The following is an 11,418-nucleotide window of genomic DNA, read 5'->3' as shown; positions in this document are numbered from 1 at the left end:
CAGAAGTGTTAGACTAAAACATACTTCAGTAAATACACTACATCCAAACAAGTTTTTTTTTTCCCCCCCACCCATTCCTACAGTTTCCATGAGTTAAAGGAATATTCCACTCCAGTGTCTGAGGCTCTCAATTGTCAGTAAAACAACTCAATTCAATCAACTGAGTATTTATTTCTCATTTAGATTTTGCAAAGCTGAGGCCATGGCAGGTAGTTTGTGAACGAATGACACTGTTAAAAAAAAAAAAACAACCAAAACCAAAATGCTTTTCATCTTATGAATCTTTGGGAGGAGGCAAATGAATAAGAAAAATCCAAAACCTTTTGATAGGAAACCTCTTTGAAACTGGTCTTCTTTCTGCCTGTTTAGCAATATTATTATCTCATGTATGAACAGTTTGCTGTATTGGATAAGACACGGTATGCAGCTACCACCCGTAAGCTTTTGTCCATACTGCTTTCTTCTCAAACTCTGGAAGAGATCTCAAGGCCAGAAGTGTAACTGTGAAGACAAGGACAAATGATATTAATTTGTGCAGAACAGACTGGAAAGGATGTGAGAGGATTCTCCCTAGTAATTTGACTAATACAAGTCTAGATTCAATTCTCTTTCCATGACTTATTTCACTTCCTATCCTGACAGCTTCTGAAGCTACTTTCACTGTTCACTGGATACATCAGTATCTGCACACCTGTGAACTATGATGTTGTACTACTGTTTCATCTACTTTATGGCATGTCTCCTACTGAAATCATATCACATCATCTGCTAATTGTATCATCATTTTGAAGCAGCACATAGATGAACCACTACTGCAGAAAGTTTGAATCCAATGAGCAGCCATACAAGAGGGGAGATGGGAGGCACTAGGATGTACAGAAGCACAAAGTATAATGTCCTAAGTCCTCTGTGCAATTCACTGATTTGAAATGCATTCACCGATTCCTTGATTCAGTTTAAAATGATCACACATTTAGGCTACATCCAGTAACCAGTGATGTCACATTCTAGTCATCCAGAAGGGCATTTCATGTTCTAGTATTTAAATGCAAAAATAAACAATGGAAAACTTCAGGGTAACAATGACTTAACTCAATCAGGGCACACTGAGAATATACTGTATATATCAATCTCTGCTGTACATCAGAGGATTCTCCAATAGTAGTTAGCATACTTTCTCCTGGAGATTAGCAGACACAACAGGGGAATTTTGAAATTTATCAGAGAGTGACTAAAGACTGCAGAACTTCAAAATAAGGCTAATTATCTGAGTAAAGCAGGGAAGCTATAACCAGATTTCAAGAGCCATGTTTATCTCTGACAAATCAAGTGATTCAGAGGAGGTGCCTTCTGTTAATGGAAAGAGGCACAAGCACACTCACTTCCGTTGAAAGTATTTGTAGTGTCTCTTAAAATCATATTCACAATCCTACATCTCCAGCTAAGCAATGGAGGACAGGTAGGGCTACAGGCCATTACTGTAATTTAAACCGTTTTCCCATCTTTCTTTTCATACAACTTTTCAGCAACCCTCATTCTACTATTGGAGGGTTTCCAAATAGTATGTTGCATTTTATTTTTAAGGGTAACTTCAAAAACAATTGACAGTTCTATCACCAAAATAGACTTGCAGGACCAGATATACTTCTAGGTCCTTTGGATTTCCAGTGATACATCATCGTAAGTGTCAGCAGATGAGACAGCGAATATAAGGTGCTACATACAGGAAAGTTACACATGAAGGTTTCCTTAAAGATAAAATGTAGCTTTCCTACCTGTGCTAATAGTAAGGATTCATCTCACTCCTTTTAACAACTGGATTTTGATCTTTACTGGTAGTTATGGAAAAAAATAAGGACCCAGTTAAAAATATCTTACCTTTCAGCAGGTCTGTGGAAAAGGTTGATAATGCTTCCTGAGGACTTTCCATCATACTGATCAGCCAGTCAATAAACTAAGATTGAAATATAAAGGAAAATCTGAATTAAAAGAGTCTCTATATCAGAGCACCAAAAATTCTTTTCAGTTCGACAGGCCACATCCAACTGCTGCTAAACTTGATAATTTAAGCACAGTCAGCGACCAATCAATCTTCTGCCCAAACCATCTGAACACTCCAGAGTACATCCCACTGTAAGCGTGATTTCTCCTACAGCTGCATCTGAAACTCCTTTTTTTTCTTCTGATCCCTTCAGCAATAATTCTTCGTAGGCACATAAGAAGGCACAGTATTTTCCCTCCCTCTTGCCTGTTCATCTGTTTACATATTAAAACGATCCTTTCTTATCAGTCTCTTGTCCAAACATTTTACTGCAAATCCTTCAGAACACTTACTGCCTTTGCCTCTCTTTTGTCCTCTCTCATTTCTCATTGTTTATCTGGCAATGCAACAAGCCTGAAGGACAATGTGTTATTTTAAACTTACCAGGACCATTTTTGGGGCATAGTCTCAACTTCTTCCCTAAAGCCTAATTAGGCACTTGAACATTAACAATCCACCCCTGCATTCCTCCAAAATTCTGAATTCCGACTTCAATGGAAACTCTGAGCACAGCAGTATACAGGAATCAGTCCTTAATGGATTGTGATTTGCACAAAGCAGATAACTATTAATCTGCAGGTTTATAAAAATATTTCGACATATCTCAATCACAAGAGATACAGCAGGCTTGCCACATTAGGCACAGTATTCCACACTTATTTTCAACTTACACTTGAAAATAAAGGACACACTACAAACTGCACAGATCTTTGATTGCCCTAACCTGCCACTGTGGTGATGTTCAACTGCAGAGGAATCTGCTACTGAGGATCTGTCTTTCAGTGTTTAAAAGACCAACTTGCTACTAGCAGGTGCCAACTCTCCTCTCCCAGCTGTACCTTAAGAGTTTGACTCCAACCATTGGAATATTATCTGTTCTTTGAAACTCTTGCATTTTACTTGAGAAACTACAGTCAACGTTTTCAGACAAGTCATACCTGATTGCAAATAAAGTAAAACAAGAACATAAATCAGATTCAGTAGATACAGAGGAAATAACTGCTCCAGCTAAAACTTGAACTGACTACTAAAAATGGGTTGATTTCTGACTCATGGAAAATGCTTACTATGACATGCAATTTTACCTTCTGTGTTTGTTCTTTCCAAGGGTCTTTAGCCAGCAAAAGTGAAATGCTGCTTGGGAGGAGAGTGAGAGTCTCTCGCACAGCAAGCTTGTCAGCAGGGTGCTTGCCAATGGGATCCTCAGATGATTCTGGTAAAATTGTTTGGTGTTTCCATGCTGACCAGTTAGCACTGAGGCCAATCAGTAATGGTGCACCATGATCAGCCCAGGCCACAACAGAAGCTGCAAACAGCCACAGGAGGAAATCTATGCACTAAACAGGAAAAAGGCAAAAATGAACTTTGATACACAAGCCTACAGAAGGGGGGAAAAAACCCAGTACCTCCCCCCCTCCAAATCTACATTCAAAGTCTAATAACTAGAAAGTTCTTAATATTCTCTTATCCTTTGAAGCAGTGTAAGACTTTTCAAATCAAACTGAAATGTCTATAGAAAGAAAACAAACCCACAATCTTCTAAAATCACCCTTCAGCTTAAGGCTGATCCGCATTTCACTTAAAATGGGGAAATGACTTTTTTACCACCAAGTTGACTCGAGGGAAATTAGAGATTGTTGCTCTTGTGGTGCTACAAATGGTTGGGGAATACTGCAGCAATGCAACAAATGCCTTTCTGACCTAAGCAGCAGCTCATTTTATGTCCTCAATCAGAAGACTTTAACAGCTGAACAGATGTAACAGAGAACAATACTAGTTCCCTGAATATGTCCAAGCTGTCTTGAAACAGCAGTTGCACACTTTTGACCTGCTTAGACAATTCTACTGGTGAAATCAAATTTTTCCTCTAATTGTTCTAAACACAGTGCATTTGAAGCAATGATTTCCTTCACTTGCCTTTAGCTTCTAACATGTTTTAAATGTCATAGCTATTTTAAAGTCGGAGTTTAAAATACACACATGTTCTCAAAAATTAAGAAAAATTTCTCTAAGAAGGTAATCTGACAATCTTCTAAAATATAAGAGCATGGGGAATAATACTTATTGCTGAAGAAGAATGTTAACTACATCAGAGTCCTTTTTTCATAAAAGTTGCAAATTATTTTCACAGCATGTACCTCTTCAAGACTGACATTCTGTAAGGGTGTTGACTTGTACGCTAAATTTCTGATGTAGCCCATCAGGTCCAGCAGCCAGTCCATTCTTTTCAGTACACCTAGAAGAAGATTGATAACACTGACTCACATAAACCACTAGAATTCATAATTTTTTCATTAAAAAGCAAGCACAATGAATCACTATAGCAACAAAGCACCAACTGTGGAAGAACAATGACCATCAACACCACTATCACATTTGATTCAATATCGTCACTAACAGAAGGCATACATGCATCTAAAGAGTACAAAAATTTTGCTTATAATGCAGACAACATGCTTAATGCACAGGAAAAAGAATGCTGGCTGAGAATTAATTTCACATAATAGTAGCCTGCAGGTCCCACTAACCCAGTCTGCATATGTGACTGCTACAGAACCCCAAAGCTTCCCTGAAGTTTTTGCCTGAGTACTTCATCTAACTCTAGCACGGATGTCATTACACATTGGACAAGGATGTGGGAGGTGCTGTGAATATCCTCCTACAGTGCAAAGAAGATAAGTAAAATACAGTCAAGGCATGCAAATAAAATTAGCCCCCAACCGAAGGACAGGACATATTTCATTGATTCATATTCTGCAGTCAAAAATATGTTCCGCCTCCTGCAAACTAATAACTATCTTCAGCTTTGAGACTGTTTCACACTATACACTACCATTTCCTTGTGCTATTTACATGTGCCCTCTTTCATGTTTCCTCCTCTTTCACCTAAAGGAGCCTCATTTCACTCAATCAAAACTCAATACTCTTTGAAGTTCTTCAATCACAGCTGGCAACTAAGAAACATAATGCTTTGAAGTTGTTCTGTGGATACAGGCAGCCAAAGATCCTTCTACCATGAAAATGAAGAGATGTCATTCTTGCCTCCCTCTGCTCTTGTTTTCAACTCCTTTATTTTCCTGCATGATTCTGCTACTTCTCTTGCATCAGCTCCAGTGCTTTATCAGACCCTGAGTTGAGCCAGCCCAACTCATTAACCCATAAGATAACTATCTGGTATGGTTATGAAGAAGTGGAGAAAGACTATTTGTTTCCTGAATTAACTTAGTACGAGTTCAGAAAAGCAAGCTATCTCCTTGGTTCAATGAGTTTCACAGGAACACGCCTCTGCCTGCTGTGTCACACACCATTAAGTCAGATAGTATATCAGAAGGTTAGCAGAGTTCCACTATTACTAGTATATGATGTACCATGTATATTTTTAACACTACCTTATACTGAAAATCTAAAATGACTGGGAAGCATCTAGTCAAAACTCTGGTCTGTGAATTACCTAGTTGAAATATTAAAAATGACTTGTAGCTGATCCACAGAAACATAAAGAAATAGAGAAAAGCATAAAAGCAATGTTTGAAACAAGTACTTGAAGAGCAGAAAATATCTGAAGACTGAGTAGTTCCTAATATAGAGAAATTTGGAAACAGGCTAAATAGTTTTAAAATGATCTTAAAAGAATCAGTTTAGATCATTGATATCTGATGACTTTATTGTTGATTCTTTTATAAGTCTGACCGTACCTGTATTTTCATGGCTTACAATACGAGAATGATAGAAACTATGCAAAAGCATCCATAAAATATTTTCTTTAGGGTGATATCCTGCCACAGCATCTATCACGGCACTCAAGTTCATCAGAGGTAGTCTGCCTTGAGAAATTAAATACACCTTCGTGAATGTGGCCTTCTCTATATTGTTCTGAAAATGCAATTAAAAAACAGGTTAAATTAAAACATACTTTTCTTGAGGGAACAGTAAATGCTGCATCTCTCTCCATAAAAAAGGAGGGGAAATTCTTTATCTAGCAGGTTCATTTTTTATTTAAGACAAATTATGAAAGAGAACACTGTACATATTGCTTTAATTTTATACGCTTCTAAACAGTCCAGCAAACTGCAAATCAGTACAGCTGTATCGTTTTCATACTGCTTTAAATTTCAAATTCCCCTTTAGACTGAAGTAAGACAGCTTGACAATTCTGGAGACACTAGTCTTCTTTCAAGAGAGATTGACCGCAGTGACATAAAAGGTTTTCTTTACAGCATTTTCCAGTGTGGAAATAAAAACTCAAAGATATAAAGAATCATAGAACCACCAAGTTGGAAAGGACCCACTGGATCATCAAGTCCAACCATTCTTAACACTCCCTTAAACCATGTCCCCAAGCACTTCATCAATCCGTTCCTTAAACACCTCCAGGGAAGGTGACTCGACCACCTCCCTGGGCAGCCTGTTCCAGTGCTCAATGACTCTTTCCCTGAAGAATTTTTTTCTGATATCCAGCCTGAACCTCCCCTGGCGGAGCTTCAGGCCATTCCCCCTCGTCCTGTCCTCAGTCACTTGGGAGAAGAGGCCAGCTCCCTCCTCTCCACAACCTCCTTTCAGGTAGTTGTAGAGAGTAATAAGGTCTCCCCTCAGCCTCCCCTTCTCCAGGCTAAACAACCCCAGCTCTCTTAGCCGCTCCTCATAAGACTTGTTCTCCAGCCCCCTCACCAGCTTCGTTGCTCTTCTCTGGACACGCTCCAGAGCCTCAACATCCTTCTTGTGGTGAGGGGTCCAGAACTGAACACAGTACTCAAGGTGCAGTCTCACCAGTGCCGGGTACAGAGGGAGAATAACCTCCCTGGACCTGCTGGTCACACCGTTTCTGATACAAGCCAAGATGCCATTGGCCTTCTTGGCCACCTGGGCACACTGCTGGCTCATGTTCAGTCAGCTGTCAACCATTACCCCCAGGTCCTTCTCCTCCGTGCAGCTCTCCAGCCACTCTTCCCCCAGTCTGTAGCATTGCATAGGGTTGTTGTGCCCCAAGTGCACTCAATGCCTTCATCCAGGTCATTGATAAAGACATTGAACAGGGCTGGACCCAGTACCGAGTCCTGAGGAACCCCACTTGTGACTGGCCTCCAGCTGGAGTTAACTCCATTGACCACCACTCTCTGGGCCCGGCCATCCAACCAGTTTTCAACCCAGGAGACTGTGTGCCCGTCCAGGCCAGAGGCTGACAGTTTCTGAGGCAGAATGCTGTGAGAAACTGTGTCAAAGGCTTTACTGACGTCCAAGAAGATTACATCCACAGCCTATCCCCCATCCAGTAGTCGAGTCATTTTGTCATACAAGGCGATCAGGTTATTTTGGCAAGATCTGCCTTTTGTAAACCCATGTTGACTGGGCCTGATCACCCGGTTCTCTTGCATGTGCTTCATGATAGCACTCAAGATTACCTGTTCCGTGACTTTCTCCAGCACTGAGGTCAGACTGACAGGCCTGTAGTTCCCCAGATCCTCCCTGTAACCCTTCTTGTAGATGGGAAATGACAGTTCAGCTTCCCTAACCTATTTAAGTGCTCGAATCTCTAGTGAATCTGCCAGTAAACAGAACAACATGGTTTTATGGCATGGATGTTCATTTATGACAATCTGATCAGAAACCATCAAGTTCTTCCAAACAGGTTATTTCCCTAGCATTTCAGCTACTAAGGACTGCTATTTTATTCCACTGGTGAGCTAGAAGCATTTCTATTCCATTGTCATCCTTAGCTATCTTGTACACCAGTAAACATTCAGACCATGAATGCAAATTTATCACATTAAGTCAAGAATGGAAGGTTGTTCATGTACTTCATATTTTCAACAGAAGCAAGGGTCCACTCAGTTCAAGTACTGCTACTAATTGGGATGCATTTATAGTCCGTTTCAAGTAGCTAGTTATGTGAACCAAAGAGGAATATGGTCTGCTGTTTGCCTCAGTGGTCTGGGATTCAGAAGATCTAGTACTATTTCTGTACTGCTGACAGAGCCCTGCCTGAACTTGACCCAGTTACCTAGACTCTCCAGTTAAAACTCCCAGGTGAATTTAGTAATATTTTAGTTGCCTTGAAAGAGTTTTGGATATGGGCTCTTATAACTATTGCTTCTCCCTGCTGCCTTCAAAACAGTGCCAAAACACTCTTAGTTACATAGTAGATAAAACTATCATTGCTCCCAACAAGCTATAACACTGGTGACAGGAAAAATGGTAAGTTGTTTCACATGGTTTGCTGATAAAAGACCAGGATTAAGTCATGATTACCTTAGAGATCTGGACAATGCGATCAATCTCTGAATCGGCCATTTCCGAGATACATTTTGCTACATTGATATACACTTCCAGTTCACCTCTCTGGAAACAGAAATCACATTTTTAGACATACACTTCCAGGTCTCTTCATCATTAAAACTCTTGAGCCTAGCAACTCTGTTAATGATTAGGATGAAGAGTTAATCTAGCCTCTACCTTTATTTATTCTATTTTATAAAATAAATTCTGTATTTGCTGGGAACTTCAATATACTTAATGATTAAGGAATGACGGCAACTGAAAATTTTCAGACATCGTTTTTGATGGAAAAGTGCCCGCCCTTGGAGATATTTTCTGTAGCTAAATAGTTTATTTAAATTACGATGAGAAGTTGAATCCTCTACATGGAAAAAAAACCCCAAACCTTCTGATTGTTCTCTGCTTCTGTATTAAGTACTAGTATTGTATTTTTCAATTACTAAATCATTTAAGAGGGAAAAGTGTATATTAAACTGGTTTCACAACTAAGTCATATTCTAAAGAATATCCAAAAGTAACTTGAATTGAAATTATGCAGGCATCTTAACTACTCTGACTAAAAATTCTATTATCTATTTCATGTTTCAAAATCTGATGGGTCAGTGCAAAAAAATGGGACCTAGCATCAGTAAAAATATCCAGTAACAATGTTCATATACCTCAATTATTCCTTACCTGAATGTCATTTGGTAGAAGTTCAAATATTTTCTCCACAGCCTGGCACAGAAAGCTCCAGTAGCACTGGGCAGGGTTTGGAAGTTTCATAGACTGCACAAGCCCCTGTAAAACACACTGGCACATTTCTGCTTTTTTCACGTGGTTATTCACTTCAAATTGTTGTATCATAAACACTCCTATAAAATACTGTAGTTTGTCTTCTGCAACATGCTTCACCCACAGGGGCAGGGATGTGAAAAGGTATTCCTGGGTTTTCACCTGAAAAGCAAAACTTTTTGCTTAGTTTCAGATTCCAGCTCTTCACTGACCTCCAACTATTGTCATAAAGGATGAAATAAAAAAGGATGAAACTTAAAAAAACAAAGTCATAAATATTTCTCAATTCTGCTTCCCTCTTTGGATGACTTGCATGAATTAAAGAGTTCTAACATGACAATATTCTGTTTTCTCTAAAAATGGAGGAACTTCCTTTTTATGCACCACAGATACCACGTCTCTGTATTGGTGGGACAATTGTGACTTCCCTATATGGTGCTCACTGCATTCCTTAATAAAACACTCAGACTGACCAGACAGCCAAGGATAGAAGTATGGTACTCCCAGCACCTTTAATATTGCTAGTTAGTGAGGAAGAATGAATAATCACGTTGAAGAAATACAAAGCTTACATATACTGTGGCTGAACTCATCCTGTGACTCAGATCCTCACTGAGGAGGCAAACTGGTGCTCAGAAAGAAAATCTTTCTTTTCTGTACTTTACCAATTACGTATCTTAAAATTGCCAAGTGTGCAATATGCCTGTGAAGACTAATGAACTAAAAACTACAAGAAAAAATATGCCTGGAAGAACTGGAAAAGATTACAGAAATCCAAAATGGATTCTCCGAGAATTGTCATAAACCTGCTCCTTAACCTGTATATAAACTGACAAAACTGTAATGAAGTGCACTGTGGGATTCAGGGACTTTTACATACTGTGTCATCTGTGTTGCACCTCTTTAAGAATTCCACTGTAGCGGGGGGTAAGCCCAAATTTGATTATACTATAGGTTAGTCTGCTGACTTTCTACAGAATTAAGGCAAGGTTTTCAAGAAGTAACACATTTTATTAGATCAAAAGCCATTACTGGAAGAAGCAGGCAAGCTTTTTTTGACAGATAAGTGGGATCTTTCTAAGACTATCAGCTAGTATAATAAAAGATACTTTTTCTCCCTACATGTCATGCCTTCTTACATCTCGAGGTTATCACAGCTACAGCATGAAATGAGAGAGAAGAAATAAGTCTTAAGCAATTCAAGTAAAACCAATGCAACAGATCTTAAGTCAGCCTTTAATTTCAAGGCCCCAGAATACCTTTTCTCTCACTATAAATACTCTATACTACTTCTGCAGAATTCTGAAACCAGTAATTCTTTTCTGGTGAGACATCCCAAACATCATCACTAAGGAATCACACAGGAAAGAAGTGCTGAGGTCCCACAAGCTTTCTGACATACGTACACCAAGACTGTAGATAAGAGGAGGCGCCATCCACATCCCCAAAAGCATTGCTGCATTTTGAGATGACTGGGCTTGTGTCGCAGCCAGCTGAACGCAAAGATGTTTCACCTTATCACCTAGAGCAGTAGGAAAAAAACAGAAGTTAGGAGGAAATTATTTTTACTCTAAATTTGTTCTCAATTCATAAAATAGAGGAAGGTTATTGTTCCATTAGAGAACTACATTAAAATTTACTTTTCTAGAGATGCCGCTAAAGCTTTTAACAGATACGTTAAAAGTCTCCCTTCTGTTCACGTACTTTCAGCAAGAAATCTCAGGATTTGTTCAAGTTCATTACAACTCACTCCAGAACAAAAATGTGGGAGTGTTAAGAAACATAATAATAAAAAAAAATCCCTGCCAAATAAAGAGAAGATTTAATCTATAGAAGGAGAAATGAGTCAATATTCCTTTCTGCTAAATGTAGAGTATTAGCATTTGTTCACACGTTCCTCCTCTTCCATGTACCCCATGTTCATGTTATATGTCACAGAACAGAGGTTAGTCACCGTTACTGCTGTGAGTGCTCAGTTTCAGCATCCTCCAGGTTAACACACAGGAAGATCTTACTGGCATAAAGGTTATAATGGTCATCAAATCCTTATTGTTCCTCTTTAATGTCCCTTCAATGACTGTTTCTTAATAAACAAATAGTCATAGGTATGTTGAAGAATGAGCAACGGCACAGCTTCCTTCTATATAGTTAATGATTGCTCGAGTAACATAAAAGACAAACAACTGAGGTATTATACTACCATTTGGCAATTAGACATTAAGCTTTATGCCGACATTTAACAGTAAACAGGTGCTTTGCAAGTTAAAATGCTCTTTCAGAAATCAAAGTGGCAATCTATATGCCATAAGTTTCATAAAGTTAACTGACAT

At 39.0% G+C, this 11,418-nt stretch overlaps 1 protein-coding gene across 3 annotated transcripts in view; it reads right to left on the bottom strand.

The window, feature by feature from the left end:
- Positions 1-83: 83 nt before the first annotated feature.
- FOCAD (focadhesin) overlaps positions 84-11,418 on the bottom strand; it is an 88,909-nt gene continuing 77,574 nt past the window's right edge. For 2 of the 3 annotated variants that reach the window (XM_054053849.1, XM_054053848.1), the window contains exons 37-44: positions 10,495-10,610; positions 8,990-9,250; positions 8,288-8,377; positions 5,737-5,914; positions 4,180-4,277; positions 3,127-3,378; positions 1,879-1,954; positions 84-501 (exon numbers count right to left, since the gene is read on the bottom strand). In XM_054053849.1, the coding sequence (XP_053909824.1) occupies positions 428-501; positions 1,879-1,954; positions 3,127-3,378; positions 4,180-4,277; positions 5,737-5,914; positions 8,288-8,377; positions 8,990-9,250; positions 10,495-10,610 (1,145 nt within the window). In that variant the 3' untranslated portion in view covers positions 84-427. Of the gene's footprint in view, positions 502-1,878; positions 1,955-3,126; positions 3,379-4,179; positions 4,278-5,736; positions 5,915-5,952; positions 7,581-8,287; positions 8,378-8,989; positions 9,251-10,494; positions 10,611-11,418 lie in introns of those variants that run through there. The other variant, XM_054053850.1, reaches the window with a different exon arrangement.

Source organism: Cuculus canorus, chromosome Z (genome assembly GCF_017976375.1).
Source record: "Cuculus canorus isolate bCucCan1 chromosome Z, bCucCan1.pri, whole genome shotgun sequence".
NCBI classification, from domain to species: domain Eukaryota; kingdom Metazoa; phylum Chordata; class Aves; order Cuculiformes; family Cuculidae; genus Cuculus; species Cuculus canorus.
This window is presented reverse-complemented; position numbering and strand designations above follow the sequence as displayed.